Raw genomic sequence first — 17,506 nt, forward strand, 5'->3', positions numbered from 1 at the left:
TAATTGGTTAGAAAGGAACAGCTCTTTGACCCTTTCCCTCGGTTCAGACTTGAGCAGTGCCTGTTCTGGGGGGGGGATGAGTGTGTTTGTAAAATTCCTGCTTCAGGAATTCTCCAGTGGGAGAGAAGAGGTTGGTATCAATGTGTGCAGGAAGTGTTGGTGCTTAAGGAATCTGAAGGTGATGCCTGGTTAGGCCGCAGTAGATGACACTCGACCCACATTTTCAGAATTACCCACATGCAGGAGATGGTTGAGAAGGAGAGTGGAAAAATGCAAATGACAGGTTTAATCACTGGAAACAGTGAGGAAAAAAAATGAATGATGGGAGCTACTAGAGAGTTGAGTAACACTGAAATGAGATTCTGATCTTTATAGACTTTCCCAATCTTTTTCTAAAGGTTTTGGTTGTCGGGTTGTTGTTGGGTTTTTTTTTTTTTCCCTTTGGGTGGAGGAGAAGGTTGGAAGTTTCATAAGGTTCCTACCTGGTGATCAATAATAATGACAGGGGAGCTGAAAGAACTGGGTTCTCCAAAAGATAAATTGGCTTCAGAGAGGGAGAAAGTGTTTACAGCTGGAAGCCAAGCAGAAACCAAGAGAGGGTGCTTGGGCAGATGTTATCAACCCCCCAGAGTGTGCAGGTGAGCCTGTGCTCGGCTCTCTTCACCAGCAGAGCCACTGCTCATGGGGAGATGTTTTGAGATTCCACCCTGTGCCTTCAGCTGGCAGTCAGGGGGCTGCACAATCCCCCAAAAAATGCTGAATTTGCATGACACCGTCTCGGGGCCCCCGATGACACCTTTGAGAACGAGGCTCTTGCTGGAGATTGTCTTTTGCAGATTAAACTTCCCAGACTGTAACTCAGATCAAAGCAAGGTGTGACTGTTTCCCTGCTGGGTTGAGAAGGGAGCAGCGTGAAAAAGCAATTAGAAGTATTTCTACATGATTTTATGTTTGGTTGGTGTTTTTTTTTTAATCGTAGACGATCTTCCCGGCAGCGGAAATGAATAGTTGAGGGCACCAACCTATAAAATCCTCTTCCTATGACTGGTATTTTCATTCTACCAGTGTAGTAACCACCAAAAAACCCCTCCCCAGAGACAGGCATCAGTTTGGTTGTTCACATGATTGAAGTTTATGAGGCTGGAATCCTAAAACTTCACCCAGGTCCTACTGAAACAGCTCAAAAACATCCTTCTGTCTTCTCAGCATGATGGAGCCCGCAAGAGGTTGATTCTGTCTCAGAGGATACTTTATTGGGAATTGGACAGGGGGCTTTGGAAAGCTTTGGGAAGGATGTTGGCGACTGTAGTTGATGTGGAAACAAAATCTGCAGATGTTTCCAGCACAGTTAACTTAAGACACTGGAGAGTGTCCACATTCTGGACTCTGCAGTCAATGGAATGTTCTCTGAGGGGTGAGTCAGTGCTTTTCTCTGGAGACTTCATTGAAGGCATCTCTCCACATTGTCTGCAGAGGTAGGACCACCCACCTCCCAATCCTAACCTGTAAATATCTCCTCAATCCCAGTTCTTGGGGGGTTCAGTGGAGTGAGATTTGGATATGTGGCCCCCTAAAACACCATTTCCAACAAGGCCACAGAGGCAACAAGCTCAACAAGTCCCCTGAAGCCTGAAACAGTGTTTTAGAAGGTGCCTTTAGTGCAGAAACACTTTAGTCCAGTGTTGTGTATGAAACAAAAAAAGCACACTTGGCATGGGCTTCATTTCACAGAGGTTTTTCTGCCAATACTTGTGCCCTGAATTAATCCAAAGCTCAAAAAAAACCCCAACAACCAACATATCAAGGCCCTGATATAGGGAAAATGAGTTTAATGAGCCCTTTCCTTGGTCTTCTCCTGTGGGTTCCTGCAGGCTCCCGCAGGAATTTGCCTCCTTCCTACAGGAGGACTTCCACAGAGCTTTCCTGGGTGGGACTTTTCCAAGGCACTTGTCCATCCCAGCTGTGAGGTATCGTGGCATGATTCATCTGGAGGCTTCCACAGTGCAGACATACCCCACTGATCCAGTCTGGCCAAGGGGGGCAAGGCCATGATTCACCTCAGCCCGGAGCAAACCTCTGGAATGGGCAGATGAGCCGTGACGTGGAAGTGTCTGTTCCTCTCCACTGGCTGGTTACAAAAGCAGGTTGGGGTGGGTGGATCAGCTGGAGGAGTCCATGGCACAGACATCAGAAGGTGGGTGACACGAACACCTGCTCAAGGTGAGCTGCCCTCCTCCCTCTTTGAATGCAATGGGAAGAGAGGGGCACTTCCAGAGGGAAGTTCGTGCTGTTTGTCTCATTTTCCCTCCCTAGGGTAGGATGGATTGTCCTCTAATGTTAAGTGGGATTAATCTTCTCCCAGAAATGCAGATGAGGTGGAAAGAGGCATCCAAGCTTAGGAAATCAGCTGAAAATCCGTTGCTTCCCCAGGCACCTCCTACCTTGTCCACCTAAAAGCTCATTTACTGGAGGGCACATTCTTGGCTGAGCTGATTATCTTGGTTTTAGACTCTTACCTGGGGGTCATTTGGGATCCAGAAACTGATGTCTCACTGCCTGGACAGGACTGATTTGTAAAGCTTTAGTCTATAGTTAACAAAGCCACTGAGAAGTAGCTCCTGACCATGTGAATGTCCACCTCCTTTTCCCTTCTGTCCCCTCTTGACCAGGTCCCCACCAGGAAGGGACTTAACTGGCTGCAAGGACCCTTCTCCCATGAACAGCACAGACACTTTAAGACAACTTTTATCCTAGAAAAGCATTAAAGTCGAGCTGATTTTCATCTGAACTTCAGCGATGATAGAATTGTTGTACTTTTATTTAGTTGGAGCAGAAGAGAGGGAAGGAGGGAAGGCATATTCCCTGATGGCCCTGTTGATAATCCAAACACACCAGGCTGTTCCCAAATGAAAACCACAGGGCAAAAATGAATGTAAACAGAAATACACACTGCCCAGGCAGGTTCCTCTCTGTCATTAATTCGGGGCAGAAAAGACAATCAAGAGATTTAATTAGAAGAAAAGGAAATCATGCTCTAAAAATCCCTTCAGTTTTAGTAATCAAGGTTATTATTAGAAGCACCAGTAAGAACACTTTAAAAATCTATCCAATTAGCTGCATATCTGCTGAGCTGACTTGTTTGTCTCCAAGGCTTCTCCAACATGAGGGTTCATGGACACTCCTTTCAAGACTTCCATTGGGCAGAGCACAGAATTTGCACTCAAGTTTAATTGTTTTTTTTTTGTTTGTTTATTATTTCGTTGGTTTTGTTTCGGTTTGGCTTTAATTTCACCCTCCTCACTTTACCCAAAGCGCCACAGAATGATGGTGTTCCCCTTCCTGAATTTTTGGTGTTCCCCTTCCAAAGACTGGTGTCTTCTCCTGCTGATGTTGTTCCCTCGTGTAGTTCTGGAAGTGCTTTTGCCCAGGCTATTCCCTGGGCTTCCTCACTGCCAAAATTTCCCATAAAACATCCTGTCTAGATATGCTTGGCTCTCAAAGAAAGAAATTCAGGTTTGACCCTCCTGGTTTTAAAGAAAACTCTCAGTATGAGCTGAGCATCCTTGGGAAGAAGCAGCACAATGATGGGTTAAGGCTTTGAGAGGATGAAGAAAAGGGAAGGAAGGTATTAAAAGCAGAGTTTCTTTCCTTGTTGGGCCTGTAGAGAACTTCAGGAGACAGAGATGATGTTTTTGGGGAAGGGGGTGACAGTGGAAATGATGTTTTCCGGTGAGGGGAAAGCAAAGGAACCAAAGATTTTGATTTTCTGTCCCTGTTCTTGTGAACCAAGTAACAAGGTGAAAGCCAGCCTGAAAGTATCCCTTTCTCCTTGTTTTTCCACCCAGGTCCTTGGCAATTGGTCACCAGTATTCCTCCCTGGGGACTCAACCCATCCTCTGCGGGAGCATCCCGGGCCTGGTGCCGAAGCAGCTGCGCTTCTGTCGGAACTATGTGGAGATCATGCCCAGCGTGGCAGAAGGGGTGAAGATCGGGATCCAGGAATGCCAGCACCAGTTCCGAGGGAGGAGGTGGAACTGCACCACTGTCAATGACAGCTTGGCCATCTTTGGGCCCGTGCTGGACAAAGGTGAGTGCGGCGCCGCGGGCCTGGGAACAGCAGCGTCCATCCCAAGCAGAGACCTTGGGAAACCTGCTGGGAACTCCTTTCCCTCTGAAAAATTGTCAGGAGACGGGACTTGAGCTGGACAAAGGACGTGTGTGATATAGGCAGGGAAAATTGAGCTGGCCCAGGAGCCCACCCAAGCATTTCAAACCTGATCCAGAGGGTCTTTTGTAGAGACAAGAAGGTAACTCTCACAGGGACAGCAAGGACCTGGGGGGCCTCCCCAGTGTCAGGAGGGTGGTCACCCCCCACCCCCATTGCACAGCCAATCCCCACTCCCAGGTAACCACTGTTTTCACCTCAAACCTCTGCTGGGACTGCAGAGGTGACCCAGAGAACTGGGAAGTACCCACAGAGAGCGGGGTCACCTCTGAGCCTTCCTGGAGCAGGAGGTTGGACTGGAGACCTCCCAGGGCCCCTTTATGAATTATCCTATGATCCTGTGCCCCTTGGAAGGAACACAAGGATTATTGTGTTGGCAGTGGTCAAGCTGGATGTCTGACTCCTTTTCTGACCCCATGGAATGTCATGCTCATTTCCAGCTCTCTAGAAAATGGTAGAGGGGAAATGATGGGCTCTTGGGGATGGTTCCTGAGACTGGCCTTATCAGATAACAGCAGTTTTGATACTGGAGTGGAATATAGTGAAGAGCAAAGGGCTGGGGAAATCACCATCAATTAATGGTTCTGCTTTCATTGTTTATGAACGTGGCAAATTAGGACAGGGTGCAAATTCAGGCAACTGTTTCTGCACCCTTTGATAGAAGTGGGAACTCTCAGAAATGTTGCACCCTAAGATGTTGGATGCTGTGAGATTTAAGCCCCAGGCTAAGTCTGGGGATCTGGTCTTTTCCCTTATAAGTTGGTAGGAGCCTATTTTAGCCCTTAAGAATTTTTTATCCTTTTATATGTCTTTTAAAGTCCAGCCTGCTCCTGCTGGTCTCACAAAGTCTGGGTTAAGCTCTGCCTTTCCCTTTGGCACAAAGGGGCCCATTCTTCCTTCCTTCCTTCCTTCTTTCCTCCCTTTCTCTCCTTCCCTCTCTCCTTCCTTCCAAGTTCCTTCTTTCTTGTTCCTTCCAAGTTCCCTTCCAATCCAAACTGCCCCGTGACTCTTTGATTCATTCTGATGTCACTATTTGGGTTTAGCAGTGAGAAACCATCCCAAAATAATCATCTGTAAGACCCACAGCGTGGGTGTGCTCGAGCCCATGTGAAAATCTCACACCACGACATTTTTCATGCATTTTTCACTGCTCTGGGTACCTCACTCCTATAGTTGGATTAGGCCAAAAATGGATATTTTTCCCATACACAACATGACTTGTCCAAGAACATCCACTGGGCACAGGCAGGAGGTGAAGCAGGTAACCCATGGCTGGATGTCCTCGAGGACACACAGAATGGTTTGGGTTGGAAGGGACCTTAAAGATCATCTTGTTCCACCCTCTACACCTTCCACTATCCCGGGCTGCTCCAAGCCCCGTCCGACCCGGCCTTGGACACTTCCAGGGATGGTGAGTCCCTGAAGTCTCTGGGCAACATGGAGCCCCTCATGCTCCAGAGAGTCTTGGATTAGACACCCCACATCCACAGCAACAATCCCTGTGCATGACCAAAGGAACCCCAACCCCACAAGCTGCCAAAAACTCATCTCACAGCGGTGTCGGCACGAAGGGTCTGTCCCTGCCTGAGACTGGAGGGTTTCAGTAGCCGGGCTCAGGGAGGGAAAGGAGACTGGGACTATTTCATAACTGAAGAATGTTGTTCCTTGAGGGAGAATCAAAAACCACCCTTCAGTTTTGCTTCACCTACAGCAGGAGGGGGGAGTGAAAAAAAAAAAAACAGCTCGGTCGCATTCTTGTGCGGCAGATCCCCCAGGGTAGGAACATACTTGAGCTCCTACCCAGAAAGGGAGAAGGAGAAAAGGAGAGAAGGAAAGCCAGCAAGGAAAAACTCTATTTTGCAGCTTGGATTTTAAGTCACCCGAGACCCAAGTGCAGCTTCTCCTTGGAGTCAGTAGGGACCCCCCATCCTCCCTCAGCACAAACAAGAGTAGCCCCTAAAGCGTCCCCCTGTTGCCTCACAGACTATCTGCACTTTTTCCTTTGAAAAGGACCAATTTTAATGCCTTCAGGAAACCCTTTCTAGGCCCAAATCTTGCTGAGGCTGCCTTGCTGCTGTGGCATCTCATTGCTCATTCAGGGCTAGGCTTGAGCTGTGATTCAGCAGTGCCAAACTGTCACCAGACTCTGGTCCTTTTAAGAGCCATATTCTGATATCTCATCTAAAACCAGACTCTTTTTCCCCATGATCCTTTTTTTAATGGGAAAAAAAATCCCACATGTTTTAGCTCAGACTATATTTAGGTATATATATATATATATTTTAAGCCAGGACTCATCTCCAGAGGTCCCTTCCAACCCTAACAATTCTGGGATTTTGTGATCCTGTAACGAATCACAAATTAAACAGGAATGGCTTTGAGGAGCTTGGCTATCAGGGATTAGGGATGTTCAGGGGATCCTGATCTGCTGTTGTTTGAAGGCAACACTTGCCAGGTTTGCCCCTATGTCCCTTCAGCTCTTTGTCAGTCACTCAGGACATAGGAAGAGCAGAAACCCCCCATCCCACCCAGTTCTTTGACTACTCTGGATTGCAGGTCCTTGGCTGTGGAATAAACATTTCCTGTGAATAAACATTCCCTATCCAGGTTGCTCAGAGAGGCTGTGGACTCCCCATCCTTGGAATTGTTCCAGGTCAGGTTGGACAGGGCTTGGAGCAACCTGGTCTAGTGGAAGGTGTCCCTGCCCATGGTGTTGAAACCAGATGATCTTTTTAAGGTCCCTTCCAACCCAAACCCTTCTGGGATTCTTTGATTCTCTGGTTCTATCCAAAGGGAACAGAGTCACCTTCGTGGCTACCAGCACAGGGAATGATTCAGGAATTAGCACAGGTGGAATTGTTACAGGGCTGGTGGAAGAGGGTTTCTCTCCCCCTTTGTGGTCTTGGGAGCATATGGGCAGCTGTGCAGCTTCATGGAGAAACATTCAGATAGGTGCCACTTGGAAATCCCTGGGAATAGGTGTCTTGGGTAGCCTAGGCTATAGGGAATGCAAGGAACAGGATGCCTGCACAGGAAAAGAAGTGAGTCTGATCATCTTCTCTCTACCTAAACCTGCCCATCTTTTTATCAGTCATATATAAGAGGCTGCAGTTCATTTGATTTTTAGTACCCTAGAAGTTCAAATCTCAGCTTCTGGACAGAAGAAAGACCCTTCCCTTGCACTTTTCTAACAGTAATTTGTAAAGGGGAAAAAAAATATGTTCTTATGTGAGTCTTCATCTGTATTGTAGGAAAGGAGAAATTTATGGCCGTAGCAACGTGACCTTAAATGGAGACACAGCTCATGCTCAGCCACTTACCTGAGAGGCTTGGCAGTCTGTAGGCAGTCATTGCATCTTCCAGTTTACCAAGGACAAGGGAAGATTTTTTGAGTTGCCTCTAAAAGTACACAGGATGAAATCTTGGAGGATGTAGGAGAGGGACGCGCCATCCCTGGCAACAGAAAGTGAACGGTGCATCCTAACAGGCATTTTCCAACTTAAACTTCAGTGCCATACGCTGGGAATTGTGATTTTGCCTTTATTTTAGCTTCTGTGGACTAAAGAGGCTGTTGATAGTTTTAGAGTCTCTCAATGCTCAGAGAGCTGTCTTTGAAACTCCTCTGGGCAGAAATATGAACTCAGGAGAAGTCACACAATAAAACCTTATCATGGCCCTGTCTCTTTAAAGGACCTCAAAATAAAAGTTTCCTCCCTCTTCTTCCCCCCCCCCCCAATTCAATAAAAGTAAATTACCTCCAACTATTTAAGCCCCCAGTTCGTTTAAATTTAAAAAGGCAGCCCTTGTCCATCCATTTCTTTCACTCACTCCCACCTCCTCCTGCTAAAGGCTGGCCGGGGCTCTAAACCTGCCAGCTGGGCTGAGAAATGGTTAATAGTTATTGTGGAGGAGCAGCTTTTAATGAACTATTGAAGAATGATACATTGATGGAGTAATGGGAGTTTAAGTCCCTCTGTAATGAAACAGGTTCTCAGCGCGGCCCCATTGTGGTGTAAATACGGCACGACTCTCCCACTGTTTGGTCAGGACTAAATAGCAGAGGCCAGAGGGGGGTCAGCTTATGGGGTCTCCGCTTTAGTTAATCAATCTGATTGGATTAGGGTCACTGAGATCCCTAATAATGTCAGAGGTTACGCCAAACTGGATTAAATGCTTTGTTGGGGAGGGCTCGGATTCTTTCAGCTCCGGCCGACGGGGCTTGTTTATTAGACTTGAGCGCTCGTGCAGCCTTGGGAAGCTGCTCCGGCACTTTTTTTGTGGATGGGGACGTGGAGGGGAGGGCGGTTTGAAGGAGCCTGCGCTCCCCCGGTGCTCTGTCAAGTGTGTGCACCCATCGGATGTTCCCTCTGGGGATGTAGATCAACCTCCCCAGCGGACAAATGAGGGCCCGGTGGGCGATGCCGAGGCTCGGGGGCATAAATTCCTTCCGGAAACAACGGCTGGCCGCCGACCCTGCTGGAAGGCGAATGTCGGGAGTCACAAAGACAGGGGTAGTGACCCACTGCTCGTGCCCCCCTGGGTTAATCCTGTCCCTGTCCAGCAAAGGGATGTTCTTTTCGGTGCAGCTCCTGTTTGTGCAGTTCCCGGGATGAGCACGGAATGAGATGCAGAGTATTGGACACCACTCCGTTGCTCTGTTATCAGACTGGGGTGATCCCAGAATCGCAGAGTCAGCCAGGTTGGAAAAGACCTCTGAAGTCGCCGAGTCCAACCTTTGACCCAACACCACCCTGTCACCCAGCCCACGGCACTGATGCCACATCCAGTCTCTGCTTAAACACCTCCAGGGATGGTGACTCCACCATCTCCCTGGGCAGCCCATGGATGTCTTGCCTTCCAGCACTTCCATCTCAAATCAAGGTGGGATGGAATGGGATGGTGTCTCCCTGTCATATTATCCAGAGAGACCACAAAGCCCAAAACAATTCCTCTTCTCTTCCCTCACGATGTCCCTGCAGATGACACTGTCTTATAAACGTGGCAGAGTGTCCTTCAGGAAACGACACCAAACAATCCCTTTGAAGGTCACTCGACAATGGAAAGGGGTAGCAATAACAGTGTGTTATTGGCAGAGATCTGAGATCTCTGGATCTCAGCTGCCTCATTCCTTCCCCACAGCAGAGCACATAATGCATGTTTATGGCCTGACAGCGCTGTCAGATTATCCAAGCAGACTTCTTGCATGATGCAGACTGGAGAATTTCCCCTCAAGACTTCTGGAATGAACCCAAAATCTGAATTTGACTACAACATCTCTTCCCAAGGGACATCTTGCCTTGACACATCACCAAGAGATAGACAGCCTCCTCTTTTACAAGTCTCCTCCACCGCTCTGGTGTTGACAACCAGCCACTCTTAATTTCCCCTTTGCTAGACTCAGAATAGCTCTTCTAGAACTGACCATTTTCTTTGCTACTCAGACTTCCTAAAAAGTTAAAACTGGGGCCTGCAGAAGAGCAGTGGGCCAGCAAAAGTTTGGGTCCGTTCTGCCAGACAGCGAGACAGGTCGAAGGAGTTCCATCTCTTGCTGGGGTCCTCCAGGGCATGATTCATCTGCTGTGCTCTAGACAGTTGGGATTAAATTATTCACACCCTGAAGTTTCTACATCTCTCCATCAATCACCGAGGGAATCCAGGGAGACCGGCTCTGGATGAGAAGACTCTTGCTCCCAGGGACTACGTGGAGGGCAGAGCAGGCATTTGTCTGCCTCCTGAGAGATGTGGCATTCAAATCACATCCAGTTCCACGTGGAATGCTGGGCACTGTTACCTTCGCAGCCAGGCTGATTTTGGACTAGGCTTGTTTTGAAGTTGGGCTTAATTTGGACTCCAGGCTTTTTGGGGATAGGCCCCTGTCTCTGTCAAGCTGTGTTCAAGGGTTGACTCTTTTGTCCCTGTTACCACTGTGGATGAGGTGGCTGAGAAAGCCCACCTTGTGTCTCATGAAATCCAAGTGATTTTTTCCCCCCAGATTTAGCAAGAATGGAGCAAGGCTTTAAAATCCAGTTATAATCCCTCGGAGACATGAGTCTCCTCTGTATTTTTTTCTCGCTGTGTCATGACAGTATCTCTCCACAGGCTCTCTGATAGGCCTGATCTCATCTTCCAAAGTTAGATGTCAAAGTCTGAGCTCGTCACCCCAGGCTCCCTTTGTAGTCAGTGGAGAGCAATCGGCATCTCCAGGGAGCAATTCATCTGACCTATCTCAGACACCTATCTCAGGAGAACATGAATCATGCCCAGATGTTTATTTCTCTCCATTGACTATAGAGGGAGCCTAGGGCTACAGGCTCAGACTTCCATGTGTACTTCTCAGAGGCCCAGTTTTGGGGGGCAAAGAGTTCCCACCCCTCACCTTTCTCCCATTAGGAAGCAATCCTGACATCCAGTCGTGGTTGGAGGGGCCATTTTAACAATGGAACAACATGGCACTGAAAAGGACCTCCTGGACCACTGAACACGGGTTATTTAAGACATAATAACATCTCCTGATGGTTTAAAATTAAGATATTTAGCAGACCTCATCATGTTTTCCTGGTGGCATTCTGGCATCTCCGTGCCAAATCCTTCCCCCCATCTTTCCCTGCTCCAGATCAGACTTCTCCACTGCTGCAATAAAGTAAGGCATGAGCAGAAAGCCACAAGATACTGATCCATCCAGGAGGTTAGTTACATGTAGGAGGTACTCTCTGCTCTCTCATGAAACTCTTCCCAAGAGGATCTGATTTCCAGCCACACCCCGTCTCCCTCTCCGCTAATGGCAATTTGGGCAGCTGCCCTGGTATCAACAACGGAGATCTACAAACTCTGCCCTGTAACTATGGGGAAGGAAACTGGAAGGATCAGGATTGAAAATGTGACTGTGCAAGCTCCTCTCAGCCGTCAGGATGCACGAATACTGCAGGCCAGAGGTTTGCCAGCTCTGCTGAGGAAAAGGCTGGAAGTTCCTGGCTCAGGACAGGAGCATCAGTTGTGTTTAGTGCCCCTGCAAGTTGAGCTTGGAGCTGGGGATTCCTGCAGGGGATGGGGCAGCACATCAGCACTGCTTGAGTCCATGTTACAGGCCGTATTCACCCTTATTCAGCATTCCTGAAGTGGGATTTATGTAGCAAACTCAGTCCAGGCAGCAGCATTGCAGGTGACAAACAGTTTGGGGAGGTCTAGATGAGCTGCAGCCACATCCCTGGTTTGCAGCCCACGCCGTGCTGGGAGATTAACAGCTTCCACTGAGCCTTGGCAGGAGCTGCAGGTTGCGAGGGCAGCAAAGAGAGATGCTCAGGAAACGTGCCAAGGTGTTATCCCTCATCCTCTGGGAGCGGGATACCAGTGGAGGAGCTCCTTCTCTTTCTGCTGGAGCCAGGCAGGGCCAGGTGACCATCAGAGGGGTCACTTCAGCCTCTTGTGACTTCAGAGGTGACTTTCCTGGGCAAGGATGGCACCAGAAGACTGTGGTCAACATCACCTGTGGCCGCATTTCCCTCTCCATCCCCAGTGCAGCTGGAGGCTCAGCATGGCCTGGGTTCCTGGGGCTCAGCTCTTTTCGGGGTTTCTTAGAGGCTCTGACCTCATCACCTCCCTACCTGCAAAGCAATCCCGGGATAAAGATCTGGCTCCTGCGCCTCTGGAGCTGAGACAGCCCGTGTAAACAGCTGTAAACAGCCAACACCCAGACACGGGCTGCAAACCCGGGAGAGGAGTGATGGCGAAAAGGAAATGGCAGCAATTCCAGGAGCCGATCCCGTTTGCTTCCCTCCACCTCCCGCCGCACCAACCCTCATCTGTCAACCCTGACATGCCGCTTTTTTTTTTTTTTGCCTTTTTTTTTTTGCCTTTTTTTTTTTTTTCCTGGCGACTAAAACATTGGACGGGGGGATCTGGGAGGGGAGAAGGAACAAGACAGCCCGTGGCTACAAAACCGGTGGCGTCTCTCCCGGCGGCGGGAGGCGCTGGAAACTTCTGCCTCGGGCACAATGCGACGGGCTGGCAGGGAGCGGGCTGCGTGGAGTTATGGATTTATTTCCTTCCCCCCCCCCCCCTTCCCTCCCCTCCTTCCCCTTTCCCTGCTGGGCGCGCTGCATTCCCCAAACTGGGCTCAGGTTGGTTGCAACAAGGAGCTCCCTCTGCCGCATCCCGAGAGTGCCAAGTCCAAGCGTGGGAGCTAGTCCTAGACAAAAGGGAACAGTAGAGGGAGCTGATTAGCATCCCTTTGTCCCGGGAGAATCCCAGCCCCAAATGGGCCCTTGGAGCACAACGGGAGGCACAAACACACACACACACGCATGGACGGGAGCCAAGGAGGGAAACGGGGACGGCGGAGGCTCGGTCGCCTTCACCCGGGCTCTGGGGGGAAGGGGGACCCGCTGGGGTTTCCTTTGGGATGGGTCCTGAGCCGGGGTGCGCCGTCCTGTCCGCGGGTTTCGCTTCGGGATGAGTCCTGAGCCGGGATGCTCCGTCCTCTGGGCGGGTTGAGGGGACAAACGTGTCTTCCCGCACTTCCCTGCACCAAACAGCCCGAACAAGCAAAGTCTTCTGACAAAGAGGGATCCAAGGCCTGTGAATGTGGCTTTTCTTCCCCCGTGAGATGCTCTCTGAGCTGGCAGGGCTGAATAGACGAGGGGATTTTAAGGCCAGAAGGGGCTGTGGGATCATCTGGTTGGATTCCTGTGTAACAAGCAGAGAATTTCCTCCCGTCCCTCCCCGAGCAGATATGACAGGGCAGCAAAAGGAAAACCAGGGGGTATAAAGATGCACTGTGTGTTCCTTCCTGCAAAGGGATGGCACAGCAGGGGAATGGGGATGTCTCCTGCAGAGCAGGAACGACAGGCAGACGAGGAAATTTTTGGCAAGACACAGATTCCCTGCTAAGCTCTGCTGCAGGAGGAACCCTTGCCTTGATGGATCAGCCTCTCTCATTCCTTGTTTCCTCAGCCCCATCCTTCTGGGAGCACCTCCTTCAAAGGAAGGACTCCTCACCTGAGAAGATCCACGGGGTTAAGAAGGAGGCAGGGATCAGGCACCAGGGGAGGGAATGGTTCCAAAGGATTGTTGTGACTGTGTTTGGATTTCTGTTGTGCCCGTGAACGAGGTGCTCACGGGAATGACTTGAGGCTGAGCAGCGAGGACAAAGCAGGAGTAAGAGGCAAGCAGGGTTTTGGGGCTACAAATTCAGAGAGTCAGCACCCAGGTGGGGACTCCTGGGCCAGGGTAGGCAGGAGGTGCTGCACAGAAGGGCCCTTTTTTGGAAAAACAGCATGAGATGGGTGAAACTGAGGTAGCTGAGGGCTCTGTGAAGCAGACTCCAAGACATCCATCAGGGAATGTGCCTCCTGCTCACCCTCAGCGCGCTCCCACGGGTCACAGAGATGCTTTTGGAGAGTGTTGCCCACAGCAGACACGGTAAGGTGGGCCCACAAAGAGGGCTGTAGGTATGTCACAGTCTGGATATGCTCTAGGGAAGGGCTTGAAGGAAACTGGTGTGGGTTTTTTTAAGTTTGGGCAGGCTTTTTAACGAGGTATAAGGCGGCATGGTGAACCCTGGGGGAGGTCTGGAGTTTTGGCAGTAGGTGACCCTAAACCCTGATGGCAAAACCATCTATAGAATATGAATTCTGTGGGTGTTAGGAAGAAATTCTTCCCTGTGAGGGTGGGGAGGCCCTGGCACAGGTTGCCCAGAGAAGCTGTGGCTGCCCCTGGATCCCTGGAAGTGTCCAAGGCCAGGTTGGATGGGGCTTGGAGCAACCTGGGCTAGTGGAAGGTGTCCCTGCCCATGGCAGGGGCTTGGAACGAGATGATCTTGAAGATCCTTTCCAACCCAAGCCTTTGAATGGTTCTGTGAAAGCACAAACAGGAATCCAGGAAGCCCTCCAGATCCCGGGAAGTGCAGAGCTGTTCCCAACACCTGGGTGCAGGTCCCGACTGGAGGAATGGAGAGCGTGTCTTTCACTTTTTGTTTCATCGTGACTCATCTCACCCTTCCTAGAGAAGAAAAACAGTTTACAAAGCTTACATGACCCAGCCTGGACCAGTGATGGGGGGGCCAGGCAGAAAAAAACAAGAGGAGATTCTGGTTCTATTTCTGGCTCTGGAAACTGTGGGGCAGGTCCTCCTTCCTCTCCATCTCCATTTCCCATGGAGTCCACCACAGACTGGATACCTCAGAGAGAGAGAGACCAAAGTAGGTCATATGTGGGGCCCTGCAGCTCTTGCAACATCATTTGGGGAGTTTTATTGGCCTACTTATGACTGTTTCTCCCAAGTTTGATGGACAGGGCAGTAAAGCTGCGTGGAACACTTCCTGGGAAGGCTGCAGTTTGTTGACTAAGCATCTGGCACAATTTCCTCTCCATTATTTCCAGGTGCTAAATCACATTAAATGATAGCTAATAATTATGGTTTATCCTTTCCTAATCATGCTACTTTCCCAGGGAAGCTGTTGCCACAGGGATGTTGTGGGAGTGTGAATGGGTGGGGAGGGCACAGGGAGATGTTTTGGTTCACCTGGAGCCATAAAAAACTTGGAGACCCCTTAGGCTAGGCAGGATCCAGCCTGGGAGATATTATATCTTGTCAAAAACGTATTTATTTATTTTTTCGGGGCCAGTTTTCCATCAGAAAAGGCAGCTGCATCAAAAATGGAGATGTTTAGCATGTTCCCCTTAATTTCAAGACCAGAAAAAAAATATGCACAGGTTTGGTTTTCTTGAGGTTTTTTTTTCTTTTTTGAAAATAAGGCATTTTACTTCTTTTTAATTTGAATGGGATCTTATGCCAAAACAGGAAATCATTAAACTACCGTAGGAGCACACTGCTGTACCTTTAATATTTTATGGAATACTGGAGTGGGTTGATATTATTGAGGCCGAGTGATTTTATCTTGTCAAACAGCAAAATCTGCCATGAACAGGATAAAACACTTCAACAGCCTAAAAACTCAAACTCTTCATTTGATTTTCAACTCTTCAAAATAAAACAAACCACCATTTCCCACAATATGGTAAATTTTTTGTCCCTTATTACAAGCTTTAAGTGTAACATGATCTCCAGACCTCCTAAGAATCTGCCTAAATACAGGTTAACTGGAAGAAAAATATCAGCAGTGATCACCCAAGGACTATTCTAAATTCATAAAGCAGCCTCACAACTCTATAAAATGAGAGTTGTAACAGATAAAACCCAAATGTGTGACTTAATCTCCCCTTTTATAAATGCTGAGTCCTGTCCTGAAGGTGCTGCAAGAGGAAGTTGCACAGATTTTTCTTAGAGAAGAAAGAAAAGGTGGAAACGTATTTTAGTGCTGTTGGTTTCGGAGGAGAAAGATATTTCTGGTCATGCAGCATCTCCAATCTCCTTTCCTAACTGGGTTTTGGATGTAGATTCCTTGAGAGATGAATTTGAAGATATAAATGTACCTTGAGAGGGGTAAATGAAAGCTCTGTGGAGCACAGCCAGTCTGTGTGAGATGTTCAGCTTGTGCTCAAAACAGTGATTTATATTAGAATTACAATCTGTGCCCAGCATCAGAAATTAGGAATATTCTCTGTATTTTGTTCACCTGAACTTCTCAGTCAAAATTAACGTGCCCATCTCTTGCATCTGAACACACCAGAGATTACTTCAGTGATTCTGAAGACATATATTAGGGGTTTTTAAGTCCTGTTTATGGGTTTATTAATTATAACTCTGGTCCAAACACACATCATGTCATTGATCTCTGTGGATCAGGAAAGAGTTGAGGGGGATAACAAATGCTTTATCACAAAATTCTCTATACTTGCACTGAGAAAAACAATGGGTCCTGCCTTCTTGTGCTGGTTCTCAAGAGGTCAGACAGACACTGGAGCTTTTGAACTCCTCAGCCAGCAAAAAAGCACCATCTCATGTGCTCAGTGCTCAGTTCATGCTCCCAGTGTTTACCCCCAGGATTCAAATAATCCATATCAAATAATCAATATTCAATATGTAAGAATAATCAAGTCATAGACTCACAGGATGGTTTGGGTTGGAGGGGACCTTAGAGATCCTCTACTTCCATCCACGATGCAACAAATGCAAGAGCTAAAAACTCTCCCTAAAACCTCCTCACTTGAACCAAAGCCAACCACTGACCTTCAGAACGTTCCTGTCCCCTCAGTCATTAATGCTTTTGTTCATTAATGGAATCATAGAATGGTTTGGGTTGGAAGGGACCTTCAAATCTCGTGCAGTCCAAGCCCCCTGCCAAGAGCAGGGCCATCCTCAACCAGGTCAGGTTGCTCAGATCCCCCCCCAACCTGACCTTGGATGTTTCCAGAACATGTTACAGCTACTGTGACTTCCCCAAAATATTTAAATTGACCTCATATAAAGGCAATTTTTTTTTTCATGAAGCACAGAGAAGGAAAAGTGAAAAAGGCGTTTATTTAGTGGGTTTGTTTGTTGTTTTTTAAGGAATCCCAAATATATTTCCATGCTTGGCTTTCCACGTAGATACTTTACAAACGTTGCTGTGAGAGCCATGCTCACCACCACAACCCTGGCACAAGCCTCACACAGTGGTGCTGGCTAAAAAATAAAGAGTTATTCCAAGTCTGGAGAGTGGGGTAGATGCATTTTAAAACCATTTATGTATCAGCATTACAGCCTTTAATCACTGGTGCTGCAACTCCGTGAGGTCACTGCGTCAAACACTCTGATTAACTACAGGTATTTGCCTATTTTATGGGCTTGACCACTGATGTGGTTGACTAAAAGCTGGAGGTATATTGGGCTTTTCTTGGTAGGGATGGGTCTTCTGATATTTAAGAGGCTTGGAGCTGGTTTGTTAATCCAGGGCTGCACCTTCTTTTGTGAGGTTTGTGACTCCTGGGTTTGTGAGGTTTTATTTGGTTCCATCAGCCCTGCCAGAATGAGAAGGGTGTTCTCTTAATTCAGGCTGGGCAGCTGAGGCAATTAGCCTGGCTAAAAATGGCAGGAGAGCTAAACTTGGTGCTGATTGGGATCAGGGAGCTTGGGGTGAACCTCAGTGTGGGGTGGTGGATCTTCTTCCCTCTGTGAGCCGCAGGGGATGTACATCAGAGAGTCCAGGGCAGTGGTGTGCCAGGGCTGCCTCAGGGGATGGTGGGGGCTCCTCTGGAGATGGTCTGAGCAGGTCAACCACATCCCAGAGCAACTCAGCCCTCTGATACCAGGCTTCAAGCCCCCACAGAGCACAGCCAACCACACACCAAAACCCAAAACACTGGAGAGCCACAAGTGATCAGGAGGTGCTGAGGAGCCAATCCT

At 48.5% G+C, this 17,506-nt stretch overlaps 1 protein-coding gene across 1 annotated transcript in view; it reads left to right on the forward strand.

Moving 5' to 3' along the window:
* The window catches only part of WNT3A (Wnt family member 3A), an 87,702-nt gene that overhangs the window by 46,542 nt on the left and 23,654 nt on the right, over positions 1–17,506 (forward strand). Inside the window, exon 2 of the mRNA XM_027695552.1 lies at positions 3,846–4,087. Within this exon, the coding sequence (XP_027551353.1) occupies positions 3,846–4,087 (242 nt within the window). The remainder of the gene's footprint in view (positions 1–3,845; positions 4,088–17,506) is intronic.

Source organism: Neopelma chrysocephalum, unplaced genomic scaffold, assembly GCF_003984885.1.
Source record: "Neopelma chrysocephalum unplaced genomic scaffold, ASM398488v2 Primary Assembly neopelma1_101, whole genome shotgun sequence".
Taxonomy (NCBI): domain Eukaryota; kingdom Metazoa; phylum Chordata; class Aves; order Passeriformes; family Pipridae; genus Neopelma; species Neopelma chrysocephalum.